Source organism: Gracilinanus agilis, chromosome 2 (assembly GCF_016433145.1).
Source record: "Gracilinanus agilis isolate LMUSP501 chromosome 2, AgileGrace, whole genome shotgun sequence".
Lineage (NCBI taxonomy): Eukaryota > Metazoa > Chordata > Mammalia > Didelphimorphia > Didelphidae > Gracilinanus > Gracilinanus agilis.
This window is the reverse complement of record NC_058131.1, coordinates 169,450,622-169,477,042: the sequence shown is the minus strand read 5'-3', so window position 1 is coordinate 169,477,042 and position 26,421 is coordinate 169,450,622. Positions and strand designations below refer to the sequence as shown.

At 36.2% G+C, this 26,421-nt stretch overlaps 1 protein-coding gene across 1 annotated transcript in view; it reads left to right on the top strand.

The window, feature by feature from the left end:
* Positions 1–26,421, top strand: part of LOC123233424 (disintegrin and metalloproteinase domain-containing protein 18-like) — a 160,329-nt gene that overhangs the window by 66,114 nt on the left and 67,794 nt on the right. The window contains exons 12-14 of the mRNA XM_044659537.1: positions 6,141–6,324; positions 15,733–15,837; positions 21,437–21,635. Coding sequence (XP_044515472.1) covers positions 6,141–6,324; positions 15,733–15,837; positions 21,437–21,635 — 488 coding nt within the window. The remainder of the gene's footprint in view (positions 1–6,140; positions 6,325–15,732; positions 15,838–21,436; positions 21,636–26,421) is intronic.

Sequence of the window (26,421 nt, the reverse complement as noted above, 5' to 3'; positions counted from 1 at the left end):
ATAATTTCAGAAAAAGCTGGAAAGATCTACATGAACTGATGCAGAGCAAAATAAACTGGACCAGGAAAACATTGTACACAGTAACAGCAATATTGTGTGATCAACTGTGAAAGACTTAGCTACTCTCAGCAATACAATGATCCAGGAGAGTTCTGTACTTGTGACAAAAAATGCTCTCTACCTCCAGAGAAAGAATTTAAAAAGGAAAACTTTTTTACATTAGAGGATGAATGACTACACTGCCTAGAAAGTGAAGTTGTAGAATCTTGTATTTAAGATGACCTCAAATCAAAATCAAAATTCATGAATTCAAAAGTTGGAACAAAAAAAGTCACTGGAAATTTTTAATTGTAAAAGGATTTCCTAACACAAAGAGGGAAAAAATAGGACAAATAGTACTTTAAAAATTTTTTGTAGATGCCTAGGCAAAATGGAAGACGAGCAAAATTCTCAAATAATGGTTCTATAAAAGCCTTAGTAGATATAAATACCACCCCAATGACAATTCAGGGATTAATATTGACATAAAGGGAAAAGAGACTTCAATTGCAAGGAATTTTAGTTTTTAAGCATTTTATTTTATTTTCACATTCATCAGTCTCAAGGATCTTTAAAATTCAGAAACAGATAGGAATGATTTCAATTCTTCCTGATCCATGTTTTCCAATATATGTCTCACTAACCTCACCTATACCCATGCACTGAAATCACCACATACCAAAGTATATGTTGAAAGAAGCCACATATCAGAGGCTAAAGAGAAGAACTATGAATTGATTTGATCCCTTATGCTATTATGTCAGCAGAGAGCAAGGAGACTGGGTACTGCCCCTGTAACAGAAAATATGAAAAGAGAATGGAAGTGAGATCTTATATCATGGTGAAGGTGTGTATAGTTGGTGCCAAGGCACAGAATGTGACAGTAAAAACCAGTGGACTAAAACAGACCAAGTTGAGCCAAATTAGCAGATTACAGATGGTGGGGCAATTTAATAACAGCCCACAATTTATTTTTTCTCCATTACACTGCTTCTCTCGAAGCCATGCTGGAGAAGCTCTCTTTAATTGTCCAATCACTTCAGTTCCCATTCCCCCACTGACTAGTGGGGAAAAGAGATTGTGTTTGAGATAAAGAGATTTAAACCTGTTCCTTTACTGAAATTCATATTACAGCCTGCTATGTTTTATTTTAATGCATGTTTCTCTTCCCAAGCTACTTGAAACTGTTATTAAAATATATTGTTGGTTAAAATTATTTTAGTCCAGATCAGAAAGCTTGAGAGAGGAAAAGCTAGCCTAAAAGAGAGTTTTAGATAGTTCTTCAGCTCAGGCTAAGATAGAGACAAGTCAATTAGGGGGAAAATTCTGCAATTTTAATAATCTCTGGGATATTCATATCTAGAGACTGCTTTATGAAACAGGACAATGAGGAAATGAGCCAATACCACTGAGAAATGGAAGTGATTATATTTGTTAGGTAAATATACATAGCACCCAGACAAAGATCCACTGGGGTACAAAAATTTGTTGAATCTAGTAAATTGAAATCATATTCATCTTATTGAATAACTTCTACATTGTTGCATTCCAGAGTTGCTGCTTCCCCCATCCTTACTCTCCTCTTGCTACTCCATCCTACTGAAGTCTTTCATGGAAGTTGATTCCAAATATACAGAATTCTGCAAATGTAAGGAGTTGATAAACATAGTTCCATGATAAGTGAGGCTTCCCAAAATTTTAGAAGCTTTAAAGTTCAATAGCAGAGGAAAAGCAGATTAATTTGGGAAACCAAACCAAAAATAACATGCTTGTGCTTTTCTTTGGATCTTAGATTCAGAGATGGAAAATTGAAGGAAATATCAAAATGTGGTGCTGTATACTTCTTAGCTCTTTGCATAAAATTAAATTAGCCTTTTCTTTACTATATTATGTTCATTTGATAATTCTGACTTGATGAGAATCTCATATATGGACAATACAAACATATACTGCTAGGAACTAAGCTATACATTTAAATGTAATTAGGAAAGAGAGGAAATAGGGTCTTAGTATTGATTCTAAGAAAGGAGGTAAGAGTTAAAAAAAACCTTTGAAACTTCTATATAGTCATTGAGTTCAACCTCAACAAAGCTATTAATAAGGAACAGGCAGGCTTTTAAAAACATTTTACAATGGATTATAATCTTTATCATTACCTAATTACCTGAAAGATGTGGAGAACACAGAATTCTATGATGTTTATTATTTGTTGATTACAAAAAAGCATTTGTTGAGTAGAACAAAACACCGCTTCAAAGCCTTTCTTCCAACTAGGTTACTCTCCATCATGCATCAAAATTATTTAAGGTTCCTTGAATAATAAGACAACCAGAAATTACTTCATTCAGTAACTTAGTGATCATAATGCCTAGTTGAGGCATAAAATAACATTCTCTCTAAGGTGTCCACCACGGTGATGGAGGAGATCCAAGGCAAAGTTCATGTTGAAGAAAGATTCCCTATGGATAGTGTCCTCCTTTCAGATTCTACTGTTTTCACATAATATTATATTGGTTTCGTCCGGACCTAGAACATTGCTGGACCTCCTGGAAGAGATCTGAGGAAAAACGCAAGAGGGTTCTTCATACAAAGGAATTAACCAATTCAATTTTTAATTTCTGCTACTCATAGTATGATGTACAGTTGGATGGTTAGCTTGTTTATTTAGGTATCTACATAGATATGTACATATACGTATATACATTTATAAACATATAAATGTATGTCATATATGACAATCAATAAAAATGGACAATGAGTTGGACTTGGAGTTAAACAAGTTGAGGAGAATAGGCTGGATTGCCTTCAGAAAACTGTTAAGTTCTCTCAATGATCACAACCTTCTCCCAGAAACAAAGACCCATCTTTTTAGTACAACTATTATACCAGTGACAATGGCATATGGAACATAACATACTCTAAAGAATTGACAGATGAATATTACACAAGGTACAATGGGGAGGTACATAGCATGCATGTATATGAGCAACTGCAACATATAAAAAATGAGTAACTTCAGAGATAAAAAGGAACAAAAGATAGCATCCAAAAAATACCTAATTGGTTTTTTGGACTTCTGGGTTAAGATGGCTGCAATGTCAAGGTAGGACTTTTCCTCTCCTCACTGCCAACCAATACAGAGTGTCTCAAAAGAACAAAAAAACCAAGTTCAGATAAACAAAGGGGCTCCACAGTAGAGTGTAGCATTGAAGGTGTGTGGGATTTTGGCATTTCCACACTATGAGGGGGTGAAATATCTTCCACCAAAATGTGGCTGATCAGCCCTCCCTCACCCCACTTACGGTGCCAGAGTCAGAGCCAGCATGCCAGAATCAGAGCAAGTGAGGGGCAATCTCTAGGTTCTTGGGAGCTGATTAGGAACACCAGGGACTTACCCCTGAGAGCAGCTAGACTTGAGAATCCAGAAGGCTGAAGAGCATGGACCTTGAGCACAGAGATCGAGCAGAGAAGGGCAGCACACAGTAGAAGCCACGGAGACTCAGAAAGTAGCCTCAGGCAAAAACTGCTCCTTAGCTCCATACACAGAGAGCCTACCCTCTTCACTCAGACTTCTGGCTGGGAAGGTAAGGAAAAACCAGAATAGCAATGGCCAGCAACACCCAAGAAATACAATCTTCAACCACCAAAAAGAACAAGAGAAAAGCATTGACCCTGGATAATTTTTATGGAGAAAAAATCCAGACCCCAGAGCAGATAGCAGAGGATGACAAACAAGTAAACACATCCAAACTTTCCCCAAAAAATGGAAATTGGTCATGAAATCTTAAAGAGTTCAAATATGAGATTGAGAAAGAAGAAAATTAGCAAGCAAAGTGGGAAATAGTTCAAAAAGAAAATAAAAATTTAAAAGACAGAATTTCCTAATTAGAAAAAGAAGCCCAGAAATCAAATGAAATGATAAGCAAATTGAAGATCAGAAATGACCTGCCGGAAGCCATGAAAAGCAGGATAGACCAAACCAAAAAGGAAAATCAAAATATCATAGTGGAAAACCAGTCTTTAAGGACCAGAATTGGGCAAGTAGAAGCTAATGATCTCACAAGACAGCAAGAATTAATAAAACAAAGTCAAGAGTGACAAAATAGCAGGAAACGTGAAATATCTCACTGAGAAAATAAATGATCTTTAAAACAGATCTAGAAGAGATAATTTGTGAATCATTGGTCTACCTGAAAACCCAGAAATAAACAGAAATTTTGACATTATACTTCAAGAAATTATCCAAGAAAACTGCCTTGATGTTCTTCAACAAGAGGGCAAAATAGACATTGAAGGAATCCATAGATCATCCTCTACATTAAATTCTCAAAAGAAAATACCCAATTGGAAAGATCTGGTGGTCATGTGGCAGTTGTGAGGAATGGCAGGTGGACAATCTGAAGGTTCCACTGGTATCCTTATGGCATCAGGAAAAAAGTGAGAAAGGGCCCCTTTGGGAGGACATTGGCAACAGTTTGTTAGGAGGGACACACATGAAAGGGTTGTGCTCTGCATTGTTGCAAGGAGCATCAAAATTAATGGCTCCGAGGATCAACTATGTACTTTTGAGTACTTCCCCTCTCATATAGTTGTTTGGCCTCATTTGCTGTGGGGCTGGATGATTTCAAGGATCTTTTTTCTCCACAAATGTAGGTAAGGAGTGGATGTATAGAGACTTAGCCTAGGTGCCTATGAAGAAGGGAGTGGTGAAAGCCACTTACCCAAAGCTCAAAACAGAGTCTCCTGTGGCCTGGTTTAGTTTGGGCAGCATGGAAGTTGAGGTGTATTTTCTTTATTCACCCCTTATTATTTCAGAAGATTTTACATTGTGGAGATATTTTCTGTTTTTTTTTTCTTCATTGCTGCAATTTTCATTACAGTGTATTTGGTACCTTATCATTTCAAGGGTGTAGGATATAGGCATTATTCTGAGTTAGCTGCCTCTGCTCTTTTATGAGTAGCACTGATTTTTATTATTTTTCTGTGAAGCAGAGTATTTTTAAAAAAAGACGATTCTTATAGGCATAATAGACATTTAAGAAATTTTTATTGTTAAATTTAGCCATGCCATACTTTCAAATTATATACTTTGTTCATTCACTTTATGCTTTTCTATCAAAAATATGGGTGTGTATGTGTGTGTGTGTATGTGTGTGTGTGTGTGTGTGTGTGTGTGTGTGTGTGTATTTTATACTGGACCTATGATTTCACTAATGTCAGGAACTCCCTATGGAGAAACTCACTCTGCTACTGAAGAGTGAAAAGTGTTCTAAAACTAAGAATCTTAGTTACTTGGGGCATTGAGATGTTAAGTGTATTAAGCCTTGGTTAATATAGCCAATAAGTATCAGAGATAAGATCATGCTGTTACCACTTAACTGTGTTACCTTAGACAAGTTGGTTAACGTTTCTAGGTCCCAGGTTCCCCATCTATGAGATAAGGGGTTAAACAAGTACATAAATGCTTTTAGCTTTAAGAGGTTATAATATTGTGATTTCACTCTAATAATAGCACACATGTATAGAAAGATTTTCTGTCTTTACCATGAAATAATGTTATGTCTACATTTCTGAATTAAAGAACATCTTCCTTCCATCTTGGAATTTTAAATTAAGGGTAATATCAAACCTGGCCAGATATTAAAGGTGGGAAGACATATATTAGATACGTATTTTTTGTTGGCATTACTAAAACTTGTACAAATGAAAGATAAATTAAATGAGAAATATGCAACATTCAAATATTATTTAGGTGTTTTAGGAGAAAATTATAGAACTTTGTTTCATATCACTGTAGGTGGAAGACAAAGAAGCAGAAAATAAGTTTGACCTTTATAAGTGAAGGTGAATTACAAATCCTATACCCTAGTGATTTAGTAATATGACATATTTCTTGAGAAATTTCTTGGAGAAAGTTGAAGCAAATTTGAATTTGATATTAACTATGAAAAGTCATTTCAGAGTTGCCCCCCCAATTAAAGATAATATTGTTATTTAAGTCATCCTTCAGTAAGCATTACATATGTCATAGACATTTTCAGATAGTTTTTTTTGTGAAGATAATCATACTTGTTTACCTGAGGAATATACTTTAATTTTAGGGAATCCAGTGGAGTAAAGGTTTTTAGCAGCTGCAGTCTGGATGACTTTAAAAAGTTTGTTTCAAGGCCTGGGGTTGACTGTCTTCAAAATCAACCATATGTGAAACCAGTTTACAGAGCAACAGCAATATGTGGAGATGGCTTTGTGGAAGGTGATGAAGAGTGTGATTGTGGATCAGAAAAGGTTAGTAGTAAATATTGGAAACTTAGTGCAAGAATTTATATTTGTGTTTCTCATATGTATGTGTAATAGAGGGAATAAGAAATGAGTCCATTTTTTTTAAGTTGGAAAATTAAAATGTATACATTTAAGAAATGAGCATATATTCACATCTCACACCAAAAATTTCAGAGAATTCCAACTAGATAAGAGAATTAAATATTCTTAAAATGAATCATAAAAAAGATGAAATAAAAATTATTTGTGACAGTTGTGGTGGGAAGATGACTTTTTTCTTATTCAACATCTAGGTGGAATTATTAGGGAGAAGATAGATATATTCATCTACATTGAGATAAAACATTTTTGTAAACCAAAACAAATAATTACAAGATAATAAATTGTGATAAATACTTATGGCAAATATGACACAAAAATTTGATATGTAAAATATTAGAAGGAATTATTAAATAAAGATATTCTTTCCACATTGTGACTTTATCCATCACAGTGTTAATATATCTCAAGTTGGCATAGGGAATTAAATGGGAAAATTTTGGAGTTTTGTGGAAGCCACAGATGACACAAGAAGGCTAGCAGACAACACAGGAAAAGTTAAGAAATTCAAGAGATATATAAAATATATGTATAGTGTTGTATAATATCAACATATTTTATCTTTAATACCATAAATGAACACAATTTCCTTTACTATAAATACTGCATAAAAGAAAAGGTTCAGACTTTCTTTAGTATGAAAGGAGGATCAAAAATGTTTACATGGATTTTCAGAAGCACCTGTGAAAATACATTTCTACAAGGGTTACTTCTGGGATGTAAGGCCTGGGCTAGAAGCAGGACTTGTAGTCTGGGGGCAGGCACTACCACTGCCAGGGCTTTGGGGCATGCAAGCTCATATTGCTTGGCATTTGGTCAATTGTTGATGTTGATGTCAAAGAAGGTTATCTCTTCAGAAAATTATGCTCCTTATTGATGGCTGTGGAAAGTTCAAACTGGAAACAGAGCTATTAGACTTGGCAGGCTCTTGGGGTCAAGGTCCTGGCCTGTCTCCATTGGAGTCTGAAAGGGAGTTGGTGGTTCAGATAGGATTCATAATTTGACTCACCTGATTTATGTCACCTTCTATCTTCTCCAATAAGGCATTTTGTAAAGGAGACTATAAGAGAGAAGTATTGTATAGTCAAATTGGTGGGAGGAAAAGGAAATAGGACTACAAACACCTCAATCGTATATCCTTCAAAGCTATAGGTATAAAGAGACTCTTCTGTGTAAGTATGAGGCTTGAGAGTCAACAAACAAATCTTTCTCATCTCAGACACACCTAAGGGCATTTTGATGATCCTCAAGGTTCAACAACCAGTAAAAAATTAATCAGTCATCTTGGGAAGATGAACTCATGGAAGCTGATGAGATAAATAAGTGAAAAAATATTAAAAGAACATAAGAGGATCCTAGACAGAGCTCTGTAGATCACCTATGATTAAAGGGTATGACTTAAATGAAGATCCAGCAATGGAGAATGAGGAGTGGTCAGGAAGGTAGGAGGAGAACCAGCAGGAAATAGTGATCCAAAAACCTGGAGAGGAGATTATCAAGGAGAATAGCATGGAAAATAAGCAGTCTGATAGGTAGGAGAATAGAGAGGCCAGAGTTATAAAAATGTAGAGAAGACTCAATAGTATCATGTGCTAAAGAATGGTAAAGAAGGATAAAGATAATGGGAAAATCCAGTAGATTTGGTAATTAATAAAAAAATTAATAAACCTCTGGTAACTTCAAAGTTGTAATTAAATTTTGAGGTTGAAAAAGAGATGACAGAAAGATGACTTACAAGAAAGTAAGTGAAGAAGGAAGACATGTTGAGAATTGTTATTACATGTAATTGGAAAAAGAAAATTAGTGAGGAAGTGGAGTATAAACAATTTTTTCAAGGGATTTAGCTGGGGTGGGAGTAGATACAGGATGATGATAACTAACTGAGATGGTAGGGTCAAGGGAAGTTTTTTTTATTGTTGTTGTTAAATTTAATTAATTAATTAAGAATATTTTTCCATAGTTACATGAATTGTTACTTCCTTTCCCTCTTCCCAACCTCCTCCCGTAGCCAAAGAGCAATTCCACTGGGTTTTACATGTGTCATTGATCAAGACCTATTTCCATATTATTAATATTTGCATTAGGGTGATATCTTAGGTCTACATACCCAATCATATCCCTATCAAACCATGTGATCAAGCAGTTGTTTTTCTTTTATATTTCTACTCCCACAGTTCTTTCTCTAGATGTGGATAGCGTCTTTCTCATAAATCCCTCTGAATTGTCCTGGGTCATTGCATTGCTGCTAGTAGAGAAGTCCATTACATTGGGTTGTGCCACAGTGTATCGTCTCTGTGTAGAATGTCCTCCTGGTTCTGCTCCTTTCACTCAGCATCAATTCCTGGAGGTCTTTCCAGTTCACATGGAATTCCTCAAGTTTTTTTATTTCTTTGAGCACAATAGCATTCCATCACTAGCAGATACCAGTTTGTTCAGCCATTCCCTAATCGAAGGGCATACCCTCATTCTCCAATTTTCTTGCTAGCACAAAGAACGTAGCAATAAATATTTTTGTACCAGTTGTTTTCCTTATTATCTCTTTGGGGTATAAACCAAGCAGTACTATGGCTGGATCAAAGGGCAGTCAGTCTTTTAGCGCCCTTTGGGCATAGTTCCAAATTGCCTTCCAGAATGGTTGGATCAATTCACACCTCCACCAGCAATGCATTAATGTCCCAATTTTGCCATATCCTCTCCAACATTTATTACTTTCCTTTGATGGTCATATTAGCCAATCTGTTAGTTGTGAGGTGATATCTCAGAGTTGTTTTGATTTGCATTTCTCTGATTAAGAGAGATTTAGAACACTTTTTCATGTGCTTATTGATAGTTTTTATTTCTTTATCTGAAAACTGCCTATTCAAAACTATCCCTTGATCTTTTATCAATTGGGGAATGGCTTGCTTTTTTGTACAATTGATTTAGCTCCTTATAAATTTGAGTAATTAGACCTTTGTTGGAGGTTTTTGTTATAAAGATTTTTTCCTAATTTGTTGCTTTCCTTCTAATTTTGTTTGTATTGGTTTTGTTTGTACAAAACCTTTTTAATTTAATGTAATTAAAATTGTTCATTTTACAATTTGTAATTTTTTTTTTAACTCTTTCTTGGTCTTAAAATCTTTCCTTTCCCATAGATCTGACAGGTACACTATTCTGTGTTCGCCTAATTTACTTATAGTTTCCTTCTTTATATTTAAGTCATTTACCCATTCTGAATTTATCTTGGTGTAGGGTGTGAGATGTTGATCTAAACCTAATCTCTCCCATATTGTTTTCCAATTTTCTCAGCAGTTTTTGTCAAATAGTGAGTTTTTGTCCCCAAAGTTGGGATCTTTGGGTTTAACGTACACTGTCTTGCTGAGATAATTTATACCAAGTCTATTCCATTGATCCTCCCTTCTGTCTCTTAGCCAGTATCATATTGTTTTGATGACCGCTGCTTTATAGTACAGGCTAAGCTCTGGCATTGATAGGCCCCAAGGGAAGATTTTTTGTTGTTTTGTTTTTTAAGAATAGGGCAGACAGAGATATGTTAGTAGATAGCATTGATGGAACAGGTAGAAGAGACTGAAGATTTGAGTGAGGATGAAAATGAGGATTATCTGCTTATGAAGATGGAAGCGATGAGAATAAGGGTGCATGTAGGGAGCTTTGCCTTGGTAAGGATAAGGAGAAGGGTTATCTTTTTATATGAGACGGGGATGATGGAGGAGGCAAGTAGAAGAAGATATATTTTAGTGAGGTGAGATGGAGAATAAAGAAAGAAGAGGGAGGTCTCTGAGAATGGTCTTAATTCTCTTGGCAAAATATGAAGCAAGGTACTCATCTGAGGAAAGTAGTGGCAAGTGGCGCAGTAGGAGAATTGAGGAGAGATGAGAATTTTTGGAACAGTTTCTATTGTGACTAAGATAGATGATTGATTTAACAGGAGTAGAATTCCAGACATTCTCTTAGTGAAAGTTAAAGAGCAAGAAGTATAAGAAAGTTATATTAACCTCAAAAGAAAATAGAAATATATATGACTTGAAACAAGTGAGCAAAGAAAAATATTAATGGATACCATATTAATATAGTTTCTCTAATATACTTGCAAGACTCAGAAAGAACAACTGCCCTGCAATTTCTAAGTTGTCTAAAGTTTTTGAATAGCATATCATGTATTTAATAGTTGGAGGAATAAGATTATTTTATATGGATAATTTAGTGGAGAATTTAAAATGTATTTTGATTTCTTTCAGTATTACTTTTTTCAAATTAGAAAATGTTTGTTCATCTATTTGTATATTTGTTAGGGTAGTTTGATTTTATCATCCAGACTAAAGGACTTAAAAAGTACGAAAAGTTACAGATTGCAGTGCTACAGAAGGATGAATTGGTGAAAAACAGCAAATTTTGATGCTTTACATTTTGTGTCATTTTAGAGATTTATTTCTGAACACTTTCTAATGCCTTAAGAGTTTTATAATGCCGATGAAACCAGTTTTATTTTGTCCATGCTTGACATCTTTTATCCTGAGGAATCAGAAAATCAAGTGCCCCTGGTTGTAAGCAGAATAAGGTCTTATGTCGTTATTGCTCTAGGTTGCCATAAAATTAAGCTTTCAGTAAATGGAATATTTTATTATCCTAGAGCAGTGATGGCAAACCTTTTAGACACTATGTGCCATGTCCTACCCCCAGACTGAGTGCCATGCTTCACCCCCTCAGAGACCAAGTGTCCCCCCCCCCCCCCCCTACCCAGAGAGGGGAAGGAGAAAAGGAAGAGAGTGGCGAGGGAGTTCTGTTCAGGGGAGGAAGTAAACACTTCCATTGGGCTGCTAGGCAGAATGGTGGGGAGGGTGGTAGAGAGGAGGAAGGGAGCAACTCTGAGGAGTCCTTCTGCCTTTCTAGTAACTAACTCTGATGGATGACATTGTGGGTGCCCATAAAGAGGTCTTCACATGCCATCAGTTTGCCATCATGATCCTAGAGCCTGTTGTGGATAAAAGAAGGAAGGATGGGAGAAGGAAGGGAAAGGAAGGAAAGGAAGCCAGGGAGCAGCCCCAGCCCCAGTAGGGAAATTAACTTGAGACCTTTAGAGGTGGGCTTCACAGCAGAACAAAACCAGGGTAGACTCCAGCTATATTTAAGTGGGTTTATTTTAGGGTTTAAGGTTTGAGAAAGTTAGGGAAAACTAGATCTACAGCAGCTAGCTCTGGGACCAAAGCTTTCAGGGGCAAAAGGCTCTCCAGAGAAAAAAAGGCACTCTAGAGAAAAAGGCACCAAAACCTGTGCTCTCTCTCTTCTTTTTTATATTTTCTCAGACACCTCTCACAAAGGAAGTGGGATGTGTCTGAGGAAGTGGAGGTGGAGAGTCCTGGGAGACTATGGTTTAGAGCCATTTCAAAACGCTCAAGCCTTCAGAAATTTTATACATTTCCCTATGATTTGTAGACTGCAAATTACTGACTGAATGGACAAAACATTTTGTCCTATTATGTTTTTGCATTTTGAGTGAAAGATCATTTCATACCTATAGATCTTCATGAAGAGAAATATTTTTTTGCTAAATATATGTAGAGCTTAACCTGAGGAAATAGGGTAATTGCCTGATAATATTTTTTATCACCACTTGTTATCAGTTTGTTCAATGACTCCAAGTTATGAACTAGAATATTATTTATAATATAAAACTGTTATAAAAAGATTTTTAAATAGCTTTATCATCTAGATTCTATATGTGAATTTCAATTGTGTTATAACATTAAAGAAACCATTTTTAATATTGGTTATTCTTAGAATTCTGTTCAAAGTGAAATATTCAGAAGAGACTTGAACAACAGTCCATTTAGTAATATCTTCAACAAGTAGTTATGCAGACTTTGCTTGAATAGCTCTAGAGAAAGGGAATCTGTTCTCTCCTAAGGCAATGCATTCTACTTTTGGGCATCTGCAAAATTGCCAGGAAAGATTTTGTTCTGGTTTTGTTTTGGGGTCTTATTGTCTTTAACATATAATGTAAGTCTATTTCTTTGAAAGTTTCCAGAAAGTCAATAAAAAGTCTGGTTTATTGCAACTCTGTATACTTAACTTCTAGTGCTTTGTATAGTCCCCTGGCACACAGTAGGCACTTAATAAATGTTTACTGACTGATTATTATTTACTTATTCACTCTAGATTTATTTGCACAAAACTGCATTTAAGTGACACATACAGCATGTCACAATAGGCAAAATAATAAGTGAGTAAAAAAGAAAAGAATTACTTTAGTGAGTTGCATTTTAGAAAGGTTTTTATAGAAATGTTGAACTAGAAAGGTGTGGAATATAAATTTAAGTCCTCAATTGCTTTCCCTAAACTCAACCATATTGTCTCATTTCTTGATAAAATTCCAGATAGCAGAAGTTTTATTGCAATTTGTTTATTAGAATATTTTTGATAGTGTGGATATAGAATATGTTTAACAAAGTACTAAGTCACCAGTAGATTGGATTTAGTCATAAATGAAGGCATTGAGGGGGCAGCTGAATTGAGTTCAAATATGATCTCAGACATTTCCTAGCTGTGTGACTCTGGACAAGTCACTTGACCCCCACTGCCTAGCCCTTACCACTCTTCTGCCTTGAAACCAATAAATAGTATTGATTCTAAGACGCAAGGTAAAGGTTTTAAAAAAATAAATAAATGAAGGTGTTGAAAGGCTGAAAGTCTGTGAGTTTAAAAAAAAATAGACATTTGTAAGCTTTATTGCAAGAGAGAAGCAAATGGGGGTTCAGATTTTGGAACCCCAAGAAACTGAAGGCAGTTGGGGGGCAGTTAGAATTGGACTATATAAGAGGGTGAGCCCCAGGCAGAGGAAGCTCATTCTAGGTTTGGGTTAAAGAATGGTGGGAGGTCTGGGCAAGACTCTCCATTGAACCCTAGTTGATCCATACCAGGAGCACCTTTAGCCTATTTTGGCTGTTCTGATTCTAGCTGTGTCAGTCAGTCCCCATATTAGCCTGATCTCTGTGGCAGTTATAAATGCTATTAGCTGAAACCAAGATTAACATCACCAAATCACTTCAGAAGATCTTCAGTCAACATTTGATATCCTGCTAACCTTGTTCATTTATTTATTTAGTTTATTATTTGAGACAGAAGTTAGGAAGAGAGAGGAACACAGTGAAGAGGCCTAGTCCTGTTGGGAGTGAGGCCAGCCTCTGGTCCATTTTGATTAGTTAACAGAGATTCCTTTATCCCTCTTACCCACCTTCCAATCCTATACCCAATATACCTTCCTTGATTATACCTTCCCTGATTAATTAAAAGAAGTTGCATTACCTTTTCAATAGCCTTTGGATTATACAGTTGAGTAGGCTATAACATCTCTTATCCTTGATAGAATCCTTCCTTCACACCAAGGATTGACATTTGGTGGTGGGGAGATCTTCGTTATTGGGTATTCTGTTGATTTCCTCATATATCCTTGTCAGGGAACCCTGATTGCCAGTAACATCTTTCTAGTGGAAGAACATCTTCTCCCAACCAAACCATCTGGTTGAAAGAGATTAGATCAGATTCCCTCTGAGAAGCCATTGCACTGTGTCCCCTCTGTAAGGAACTGTTTGACCAACCTCTTGGGGGAGCTTAACAGCTGCTGACCTAAAGACTGCCCACCCCTGCAAGAGGTCTGAGAGGCTGCAATCCAACTTCAGCCTTGAATTATCCTTACACAGTCTTTGGAACCAGGACTTTAGGATAAGAGACTGGTGTAGATTAACTTAATTTCATACATATGAGATTGCTTCCAAAAAAAGTTATACAAATGCCAAGAATTATTACAACAATATCTCTTTATTAATGTCATTGGAAACAAAACTTCAGAAATAAATATCTATTTTGATATAAATGCACCTAGCTAAAAGACAAATATGAGGGGGCAGCTGGGTAGCTCAGTGGATTGAGAGTCAGGCCTAGAGAAAGGAGGTCCTAGGTTCAAATCCGGCCTCAGACACTTCCCAGCTGTGTGATCCTGGGCAAGTCACTTGACCCCCATTGCCCACCCTTACCACTCTTCTGCCTTGGAGCCAACACACAGAAGTTAAGGGTCTAAAAATGCAAAAAATAAATAAATAAATAAATAAAAGACAAATACGGTGGCACAGAAAGAGAAGTGATTCATTTGGAAGATCTGGGGTCGAGTTTTGGCATTACTTACCTCTTTTTCATGGCATGTTATACAAGTAATTTAGATGCCTTCATCCACAGAGCAAAGGGGTCAAATTCACTGAGGTCTTGAGTTTCTTCCAGCTTCAGCTCCTTTGATCATGTGACATGTTTGAGACTGCTCTGGGCTACTAGGCTAAAGGTTGACTGGTGCTCTTCTCTACTACTGACCTACCTTCCCCAGAGTAAGAGTTTGTTCATCTGTAAAATGGGATTTTTATAGGCCTTGTATTTAGGTTTTGACAAAATGAAGTAAAAAGTCAGGCCAAAAGGGGGATGCAAGAGAAGCAGGTCTGTCTCCAGCATTATGCCTCTACTTCCCTTGTTCCACTCCAACTGCTCATGCTTTCCACAGCTTTTCACTTTCTCTTAACTTGTGATATAATGTGTTTTCTGAGCTTATTTCATAAGGCTTCAACCATGACAATAGAGAGAAGTAATTAGTCGAATAGGTTATTTGTAAGGAAAGAATTGTAGAGCCTGTTCGGCTTAAAGTATAACAAAATTTCATTTCATTTAGACTTTACTCACAGTTGAATTTTATTTTTATGCTCTCTTTAAAGAAAGGGTTCACCTGAGGTATGGCATTCCTGTGTAATTCCCAGAATCTCTGATCCTGGGAAGGCTTAGGCTAAATTTCTTGAACTCAGGAGATTTGAGCTGCAGTGTCTGCACCAAGTTCTACACTAATACAATAAACAGAGCACATCACAGTTCTCCTGATCAGTATGGGATTGAGAGTGGCCTATATGAGATCCTGAGAACTAGTCCTTAAAAAATGTTTGTGAGATTACTGGCAAAGATTTAAGCTCAATAAGAGAAAAAAAAACTTGAAGTACTTTAAATGGAATTTTTCATTTTTCAGCCATTTAGTAAATTAGGTCTCCCAAGGATTTTTCAGGTATGGAAAACTGTCTATTTTATTATATATTCTTGAATCTTAGGACAACACAATGCATATTTCACAATATTAACCTATACAAATCTAGCAAAAGAGTAATTTAAAGAATTTATGAACTAGGTAAACCTACTTATTTGTTAGGGAATTCCTGTGAATAATTTTTTTCCCTCCTTTTCCCCTGGTGGCATGAAATCAAACTGTTAATAACTTGTAGTATTTATTTTTAGGAATTTTCTAGATGTAAATTTAAAAATTGCTGTGTTAAGGAGACATGTAAATTGAAACCATCAGCAAGATGTGGTTCTGGACCATGCTGTACAAGCAGTTGTCAGGTAAGATCAAATATACATTCTAAAATAATATTTCGATATCCTTTTCACTTGAGTCGAATAGAATATAAGCTGCAGCAGAAACTGGTATTTTTTTCAACTTTGTGTCCTAGTATATGGTTAGTATGCAATAAGGGCTGAATGATGAAGTAAAGGAATTATTATTGAACCATATGCCCAAATCTATTAAGGGATAGTATTCTTAGGCTTCTCTTGGCCCTTGGTCATATAATGTCTGGTCAGTTAAATTTCACTAAATAAAAACTCTTTTTTCTAGAAGGTCAGAAGAGAAAGTAAGATATGTAGAGGTGATTAATGACTGTGAGACACATAGATTATAGGGAAAATTCTAGATCAATTAAAAATTAAAAACCTAGTATAAGCTAAGGCTAATCAGGCAAGTTCAGAACAAACATATGAAATGAAATGACTCATACTAAAAATAAAATTCCTAACAATATTCTAAAAAATATGACACAATTATTTCTGGAAGGAGGAGGAACATCTACATATGTTAATAATTTTATATATTTATATATTAGATAATCTATGCAATATTTATTTCTATTGATAATTATTCATAATTTACTAATATTTTGATTTATATAGTTTATATTTATAGCTATACAATGTATATGCCTTATAGTTGTGTATTTCATAATATATAACTTGCTTTTATGTATTATATAAATATATTTTTATTATATATGTATATTTACACACATACACACACACACACACACACATATATGTATTAGTAGTCAACGAGTTGACTAGTAGTTTTGAAGGGCCTTTTATATCCAGACACTGCTTTAAGCATGGAGGATTCAAAGAAAGGCAGATGCTAAAGAGGGAAACAATGTGCAAACAGCTTGTACTAATAGGATATACAAAGAGTAGTTTGGAGATGGTCAGTACAGAAGGCACTATAATTAAGGACTGGTAAAGCCTTTTTATAGATATAGGATTTTAATTCAAATTCAAAGGAAACCAGGAAATAGAAGTGATGTGTGAGAGCATTCAGGCAGCAGGGACAGCTAGCGAACAAGTCTGGAATTATGAGATGGAGTGCTGTGTTTGAGGAGAGAAAGGAGGCCAGGGTCACTGGATTGCAGAATACAAAATGGGGGTGGGGAGTATAAAGTATGAGAAGACTAGAAAGTGGGGACCAGGTTGTGAAAGGCTCTGAAAGCCAAACAGAAGATTTTACATTTGATTTTGGAGGTGATAAGGCACCTACGTGGGTGACAGTGTCAGGCCTGCATCTTGAAGAATATCACTGGCATCTTGAGTGGAGGACAAATTGAAGGGAGGGCAAGGAGACCAACCAGCAGACTGAGGCCAGGCATGAGGTGCTGAGGGCCTGCACTAGGATGGTGGCTGTCAGGGGAGGTCCAGAGATGTTAGGAAGGTATCTTTGACAGGCTTTGGCAGCAGATTGGATATGAGGATGAGAGAGAGTAATGAGTAAAGGATGACAACAAGGGAGTGCCAGGAGGTTGGGGGCACCCTTGGCAGTAAGATGGAAGCTAGGAAGAGAAGGACTGTTAATGAGGCCAGTTTGTTATGTTAAGCTCATAGTGTCTCTGGGATATTCTATTTGAAACATCTAATGGGCAATTGGAAAGGAGACTATAGGATAGCAGAAAAGTTAGGGATGGATAAACAAATTTGAAAATCATTAGCATTGAGATGATAGTTAAACCCCTGGGAACTGAGGAGATAATCAAGTGAAGTGATATAGAAGGAAAAATGAAGAGGATCCTGGACAGAGCCCTATGGTTAATGGGAGTGACTGTGATGATGATCCAGCAGTGGAGAGTGAGAAGGATCCTTCAGGAATGAAGGGAACTAGAGGAACTCATTATAATAGATAGCTTTCTCAAGGACATCGGTCACAAAACAAAGGAGAGACAGCATGACATTTAGCTTAGGTGGATGGACAAAATGAAGGCATGTTTGTAGAAAGAAAGCAGCTGCTAGATAGGGAAAGACTGAAAATAAGTGAGAAAGTGGAGGTTATAGTGGAAACAATGTTTTGGGAAAAAAGAGATGGAAATGGGATCACTCGTGCAAGCAGAAGTATTTTCCTTGGCAAAAAGAAGAGTCACCTCCCTGTGTGAGACCAGGTGAAGAAGGAGAGTGGCTGAAAACATCTGTAAGATGAGAACTGAGTTGGAGAGAAGAGGAAACCTCAGAGGATCACTTTAGCAGCTGAGTAGGGAATGGATGGGGAGAGTGGGGAGAGATTCGAAACAGGGAGAAGAGGTGAGGACCTATGTTAGATGGTGGCTGCATGGATGGAGAAAAGGAGACAAATACAGTACATGTTGTGGGGGCCAAAATGTTAAGATTTGACAACTGATTGTATATATGAGATGCATAAAAGTGAGGAGGTAAGGGTGATACAGGCTATTAGTCTGGGTGGTTGGCATGATGACCATCTCCCAGAAAGCATTAGGAAAATTTGGAAGAAGAGGTTTGAAAGAAGGAGAGTAAGTTATGTACTTTTTTAAATGTTGAATTGTGGATGCCTATGGCATCAAAATTTCTAATAGATAGTTGGTGATCATAATCTAGCTTAGAAGAGAGAGTGGGTCCACATATATAGATTTGAGAAACATTTGCATAGAAATGACACTTGAACATAGAGGACCCGAGGAGAACACCAACTGGGAGGATATTAGGAGAAAGGAGAAGTAGTTGTTTCTTTGTGAGGAGCTAGCAAAATGCATTTATTCTAATTCTTTTATTATTGTCTGATTGGTACTTATTGTTGTCCCTTGCTGAAGTAGTGATATCTGAGCTATTCGGCTTTCATTCACGTTTCCTATCTTAAGATGCATCCCTCTACTGTACTTTGAAGCAATGGATTTTTGTTGATGAGTTATTTCAAATCCTCTGAGTCTTGAAGATGTTCATAGTAAAATGCTATTCTTGAGGTTATATCTCATATTTTTGTATTAAATCCTTTTGCCCAAAGATTCTTTCTTTCCCAATAGAAAGTTTCCAGGTACCCACTAGGGTACTTCTAAGTTCTCTGAGTCATTGCTTCAAGATAATATAACTTTAGGATCTTTCACATTTCTGGAATGTAATCTTTTACAATCACATAGGCATACCAGACCCAAAATAATTTTAGGTTTATTTAGAAACTAAGGAGAGCAAACAGAACTCATAGTATATAATAGGACAGTACCTACTACTGAGCAATTTTTCTAGAAACGTGTAGTTTCAATCACTTACAGTACTACCCAAGGTAGAACTTTAACAACAAAAACTCAAAACTTATCTTTAAGGTTCTCCTCTATGGCTTAGCTAGATAAATGCACATCATAGCTTCTTTTGTAGCATATATCTCTGGAAGTTCTTGAAATAATTCTAGTTCCTCCTGGTTTTTTACTGGTCCTTTTACTGTATAGTCTATACTTCTATAGTTTCCTTCATAGCTGATGGCAGTTTTATTTCCCAGAGGACATATTCTCCATCTTTAGGTTTTCTACCTAGCCTCTTAGTGTTGGAACTTAAAAAGATGCTGTAGAATCTTTTTTTCTCTCAGACTGTTTCCCAGTTGTCCAGTAGGTATGGTACTAAATTATTTAGTAATAAAAATAAAAATTTGGATAGCTCATTATACAAAAAGTAGACTTCTCTCCCAATCTAGTTTTCTAGTTCTTCATCTGTAATTAAATCATATCTGGTGTTGCTTCTGGACACCAATCTAATCCTCTATAGTTTCATTCTTTATCCCTGTAACTTTCTTGTTAGCCTCTTTCCCCCTCTATGTAGTGATGTTTCCCCAATTAGAATGTAAGCTCCTTTAGGATAGGGACTAATTTCAACTTGGTATTTGTATTCTCAGGACTTAGCATGTAGTAGGTATTTAATAAATGCTTTCCAGTTCATTCTAGAGTAATAAATATAAATTACTTAACTGAAAATTGATCAAAAATAATTTTTGTGAATTCATATGTATCTAAGCACCATATACACAGATGATTCTTTTTTGTAATTATTGAAATATCCCCACTGCCAGTATAACACTAACAAAAATCATATTTATAGTTTCAAGTCAAGTCAACAAGCATTTGTTAATTGCCTGTTATGTTCTAGGCACTATGCTAAGCACTAAAAATGCATTAAAAGTAAAAAACAAAACACATAAAAAGAGAAAACAACAAAACCAATGCCTTCTCTCAAGAAGCTCAAAGTTTAATGGAGAAGACAACATGGAAACAACAATGTGTAAATAAGATATGTACAGGATAAAATTGAGATAATTCAGGTGGAAGGCATTAAAATTATGAAGAATTAGGAAAGACTTCTTGCAGAACATAGAATTTTGAAGAAAATCGGGGAAGATAGGAAGCAAAGATGAGGAGAGAGAAAATTACAGGAATGGGAATATCCAGTTAAAATGTCTGGAACCATAAAATTTTTGTGATTCAGTCATTTCAGTCATGTCTGGCTTTTGGGGACCCCAATTGGGGTTTTCTTGGCAAAGACACTGAAGTGGTTTGTCATTTCCTTCTCCAACTCATTTTATAGATAAGGAACTGAGGCATGCAGGGTTAAATGACTTGCTCAGAGTCACATAGCTGCTAAGAGTCAGAGGCCAGGTTTGAACTCAGGTCTTCCTGTCTCTAGGCCTGGTGCTCTATGTACTGTACCATCTATCTTTCCTAAGGAGTTGTAATATAAAATATCTTATTTGAAGAACAGCGATTGTTACTTGAAGAGTAGATGGAGAGGCTGAGGGAAGAAAGATATAAGAAGACTGTGTTAAGGTTCAGGTGATAAAGGTACTTTAAAAAGTACTTTTAAAGGTACTAAAAAAAAGGGTTCGGTAGAGAGTAAAATGCCAAAGATGATATCTAGATTTTTAGTCTAGGTGACTAAAAGTATGGGGGTGCCCTTAACACTGATAGGGAACTTTGGAAGAGAGAAAGGTTTTGGGGAAAAGATAATGGATTTACTTTTGGAATGTTGAATTTAATATTTCAATGTGACAATTAGTTTAAGATAACCAAAAGGAAGAGTTTAGGGTTGGACAAGTAGATCTGAGAAACAACAGCAAAGAGATTAAAATTAATCCATGGGAGCTAATCAGATCATCTAGTGGAATAATATAGAAGGAGAAGAGAAGGGGGGATCCTGGATAGTGTACTGTGAGATATCTGGGATTAGTCTGCATGATTTGAATGAAGAGCCAGCAAAAGAGACTGAGAAGTATTCACATAAATAGAAGAAACAGGAGAAAATAGTGCCAGGAAATCATAAAAAGTTATCAGAGAAAGGGATGCTTATAGACAGTACCAAAGGCCAGAATTTCCTACCTTGTTGTCTAATGTTTTTGCATTGCAATGTACTTTGTTTCTTTAGAGATGTGGTTTTAATTACAGATTTTGAAGTGACAAGTTTCCTCATAATATAAAATAGAAAAGAAAATGAAATAAAAGAAAATCTGGTTTCATCACAAACTTGACAAAAGAAATAAATGTGATTATATTAGTTTCACTTCGATGATAGTTAAAAGATATTTTTAAACACTACAGTGTCATTTCGACAATGCCATATTTCTTGTTTTCCTTTTTCCTGTTAGTTTCAGAAGAGAGGTAAAATATGTAGGCCTAAAGCAAATGAAGAATGTGATTTTAATGATTTTTGCAATGGAACATCTCACGAATGTGTACCTGATACTTTTGTACGGAATGGTGAAAAGTGCCGTAAGAATACTGCCTTTTGTGTTAATGGAGTATGTGCTGACATAAACGACCAGTGTAAAGCTATATTTGGATCAGGTAATAAATATAGTTTTCTACTAAATTCAAATTCTTCTGAAGCCTGTATTCAGCACTACTTAACCATAAAAAAGGATTGATTTAAACCTTCTTTTAAAGAAAATTAGAATTTAGTAGTAGATTGAATGACTGAAAATACATATATTGATTACTATGTGCCAAGCACTGTGCTAAGCCTTGGAGTTACAAATACAAAATCAGAGAGAGCCCCTGCCATTAAGGAGCTTTCATTCTTACAAGGGAAAACAATACACTTAGGAGTTGTTTAGTTGTATCTGTGTCCAACCCTTCATGACTCCATTTGGGGTTTTCTTGGCAAAGATACTGGAGTTAGTTTGCCATTTCCTTCTCTATTTTACAAATTTTCCTTCTTGTCACAATGGTAGTAGGCATCTGAGGTCATATTTGAACGCAGGTCCTCCTGACTCCAGGCCTGGTACTCTATCCACTATTTCACCTAGCTGTCCACACCTAGGGGAAGGGTAAACAAAGAAGGGCATTATTTGATGAACAATTTTAAATTTTGTTGTAGTAATGATGGGTGAAGACTTGGGGGAGAAGATTGATAAACTTCGGTCAGTAATAAGGAAAGAGTTGATTTGATTATGGCTCCTCAAGTTGGAATCTTGGGGCTTGGGTAGGAGGGTTGGGAGGGGATATGGTTTTTTTGTTTTTTTGTTTTTCCGTTTCTTTTTAAACCCTTACCTTTCGTTTTAGAGTCAATACTGTGTATTTACTCCAAAGCATAAGAGTGGTAAGGGTGGGCAATGGGGTTCAAGTGACTTGCCCAGGGTCACACAGCTGGGAAGTGTCTGAGGCCAGATTTGAACCTAGGACCTCCTTTCAATAGGCCTGACTCTCAATCCACTGAGCTACCCAACTGCCCTCGTTAGGGGATATGTTTAGCAACAAAGTGGCTATCTAGGATAGAGAGAAGATGACTGGGGAGTAGAGAATGAAGTGAAACATGGCTAAGGCCTACCAGAAATTGTAGGCCAAGGTGAGAGAGTCACAGGAGGAGAGCAGGCACCAAGGTAAAAATTCCACATATATTAGGTCAAAACCTCTAGAGCAGTGATTCCCACTGGAATGTGGGAACGAATGTGGGAATGAAGGTGGGTGCTGCAACAATCCAGGGGAGCGGTGATGGCCACAGGTGCATTTATCTTTCCTATTAATTGCTATTAAAATAAAAAAATTAATTTCCAGGGGGCTAAGTAATATTTTTTCTGGAAAGGGGGTGATGAGCCAAAAATGTTTGGGAACCACCACTCTAGGGTATGATTTTTGGTTTGAAATCAGCTGTTGAGAAGATGGCAAGGGGGAGAGAATGAAGTGGCCCATGACTGTGCCCTCCTTGAGATGTAGTAGCCCTAAGCGGGTCAATTAGGTCAGCTGGAGCAAACAGTGGAAGTTTGGGAACTAGAAGCTTTTGAGCCTGGAGGGCATGATTTCTGGTCTGAGTGCAGAGATGGTGAGATTGATAATCAAGAAAAGATAGGAAGTTGTTGTGCTTGCCTGAAGTAGTGGGCCAAAGCATGGTCTAGGCAGGAAAACTTAAGATAGGGCCACTGTTAGGGAACAGAGAATCTGAGTGGTCATCTGGATTCCACACTTCAATGACTAGAAAGTGACTTGGAAACATTCAGTAGGGAAAATGGATGTGATTTGCTTTTTGTTTTTTGGTCATTTCAATCATGTCCAACTCTTTGTAACACCATTTGGAGTTTTCTTGGCAGAGATACTAGAGTGGTTTGCCATCTCCTTCTTCAGATCATTTTATAGATGAGGAATTGGGGCATGCAGGGTTAAGTGACTTTCCTAGGATCACACAGCTAGTAAATGTCTGAGGTCAGATTCAACTCAAGAAGATGAGTCTTCCTGACATCAGGGCTGGCATGCTATCCACTGCACCACCTAATTGTGAATAAACCCTTATGACTTGCCTACTAGTGGCAAAAAAAATGGGGAAAAAAAAGTGGGAAACTCTTATGCATGTGAATCCTCATCATTGCCCCAAAGGAGTAGCAATGTTTCTTCTCCTTTCTACCTTTACTTGCTATTGCCCTTTAATTATTCCTTTGCCTCATTAAATTTGGGGCTGCTCAATTTATCCTGATCTCACCTCTAATAACTAATATATATATATTTAATACTTTGTGGTTTACAGTGTTTTCCTCATGATAGTCATGTGTTAGAGATCTGACAACTTTTCTTAATTATCTTAGAATATTTATCTTTGACTTCATTCCTCACTCTTTCTTTCTATCTTCACTGTGGCATATTAGCAGTTGCTCCTTTATTGTACTTACTACTAAAAGTACTATTGTACTTTTGGTTTAGAATAAGATGAGAAGTATAATAAATGCTCTCTAAAATATGTTCACAGAATTTTAGAGCTAGAAGGGAACTTGGACTTCATTTCATTTAAATTTTACAGTTATTTATTAGAAATAAGCTAGTTTAATTTTTGATACTTTAGAATTCATCTAGTTTAACCCCAATATTTTACAAAGGAAGATCCTGAGGCCCAGACATGGGAAGTAATGTGATTAAAAATATTTGTTGCTTTATTGACTGCTAGTTAGTTCTTTCTTCTTGTACAACTAGGGTATGTGGGGTTTAACCCTTTATAAATGCATACAAAATTGAGAAAAATAGGCATTTGTTTAGAATGATTTGGAAAGCTTCACTATTATATCTATAACCATACATTAATTAACAAAAATTTATTAGGAACCTAGTATAAGTTAGAAATTATACTAGGCTCTGAGGATACAGGTACATTTAATGAAACAATTATTTTCTTGGTGGGAGGTGTTGAAAGTAAAATTCAACAAAAGTAGACTGGGCATGTTTTCTCTGAGCAAAACAACATTTTATTAATAGGGTGCTACCTGTTAACAGAATAGGTCAATGACTGCCTCAGTTTAGCTGAAGTCCTCGAACAGAAGGACAGCTTCCCCTTTATAGTTTTTGGACACTACAGAACAAAATATCTGATTGTTTACATAGCTGGCCATTGAAAGAAAATATGATTGGTTGGAACAATAAAGGGCTGACAATAAACCTCTCCTTCTTTCTTGTGACTAAGAAATGTTCCTTGTTTGAGTCTACCTGCAAGTTTAGAGATAGTGAACCAGATTTCTTTAAATAATAAACCAGACATTCTTGAAGGATAGCTTGAATGGTATAAAGATAGCTTGATGATATAAAGATTGTATAAAACATATGTAATAAATATCATATATACACCAAATATTCTGATCTAGTACTTTATAACATTATATACACACCAAATACTCTGATCTAGTATTAGGTATTTTTTTTTGAAAATATTTTCCTATGTTTATATATTTTGTTTTCTTTCCCTTCCCTCTTCTCTGCCCCCTCCCGGATCCAGTAAGCACTTCCACTGGTTAACATAAATGTTATCACATACCTATTTCCATATTATTCATTTTTAAAATAAAGCAGTCTTTTAAAACCAAAACTCCAAATCATATATCCATATAAACAAATCATAAGTGATTTGTTTTTCTTCTGTGTTTCTACTCCTACAGTTCTTTCCCTCGATATGGATAGCATTCTTTCTCATAAGTTCCTTGGAATTATCTTCTATTAACAAAGTCCATTACTATGTATTGTTCCACAGTTTTCACTTTCTGTGTATAATGTTCTCTTGGTTCTACTCATTTCACTCTGCATCAGTTCCTGGAGGTTCTTCCAGTTTATATAGAAATCCTCCAGTTCATCATTCCTTAAAGCACAGTAGTATTCCATCACCATCATATATCAAAATTTGTTTAGCCATTCTCCAATCGAGGGACACTCCCTCATTTTCCAATTTTTTGCCACCACAAAGAGTGTGGCTGTGAATATTTTTGTACAAACATTTTTCATTATTATCTCTTTAGTGTACAAACCTAGTAGTGGCATTTCTGGATCAAAGGGTATGCATTCTTTTAAAGCCCTTTGTGCATAGTTCCAAATTGCCTTCCAAAATGGTTGGATCAATTCACAACTCCACCAGCAATGCATTAGTGTCCCAAGTTTGCCACATCCCCTCCAACATTTATTATTTTCCTTTACTATCATATTGGCCAATCTGCTAGGTGTGATGTGGTACCTCAGTGTTGTTTTGATTTGCATTTCTCTAATTATGAGAGATTTAGAATACTTTTTCATGTGCTTATTGATAGTTTTGATTTCTTTATCTGAAAACTGCTTATTCATGTCCCTTGACCATTTGTCAATTGGGGAATGGCTTGATTTTTTTTTTATATCTAGCATTAGGTATTGGCAGGATTAAATCAATTAATTATAAATAGTATTAGTTAAAAAAAGAAAGCATTAATCTGATCATGTCAAAACTCAAGTAGGAATGAATCCCTATGGACTGCATACTATAGACCAGGGGTCGGCAACCTTTTTGGCCATGAGAGCCAAAAACGCCACATTTTTTAAAATGTAATTTCGTGAGAGCCGTGCAGTGCTCACAGTGTGGCTCCTGTAACAGCACATGAAAAAAAATTGACTTTATGGCTCCTGCAGAAAGAGCCATATCTGGACCTCAAAAGAGCCAGATATGGCTCGAGAGCCATACATTGCCGACTCCTGCTATAGACTTAGGAAATTGCAAATTAATGTTATGTATTTTTATTGATGTTGTTAAGCATTTTACAGTTATATTTTAATCTGATTCTCATGCACCTGGGAGTTTTGTGATCTGCTGATGTCTGTTCAGGTTGTGAGTTTGACACCTTCAATATAGATGGTAGTGCTT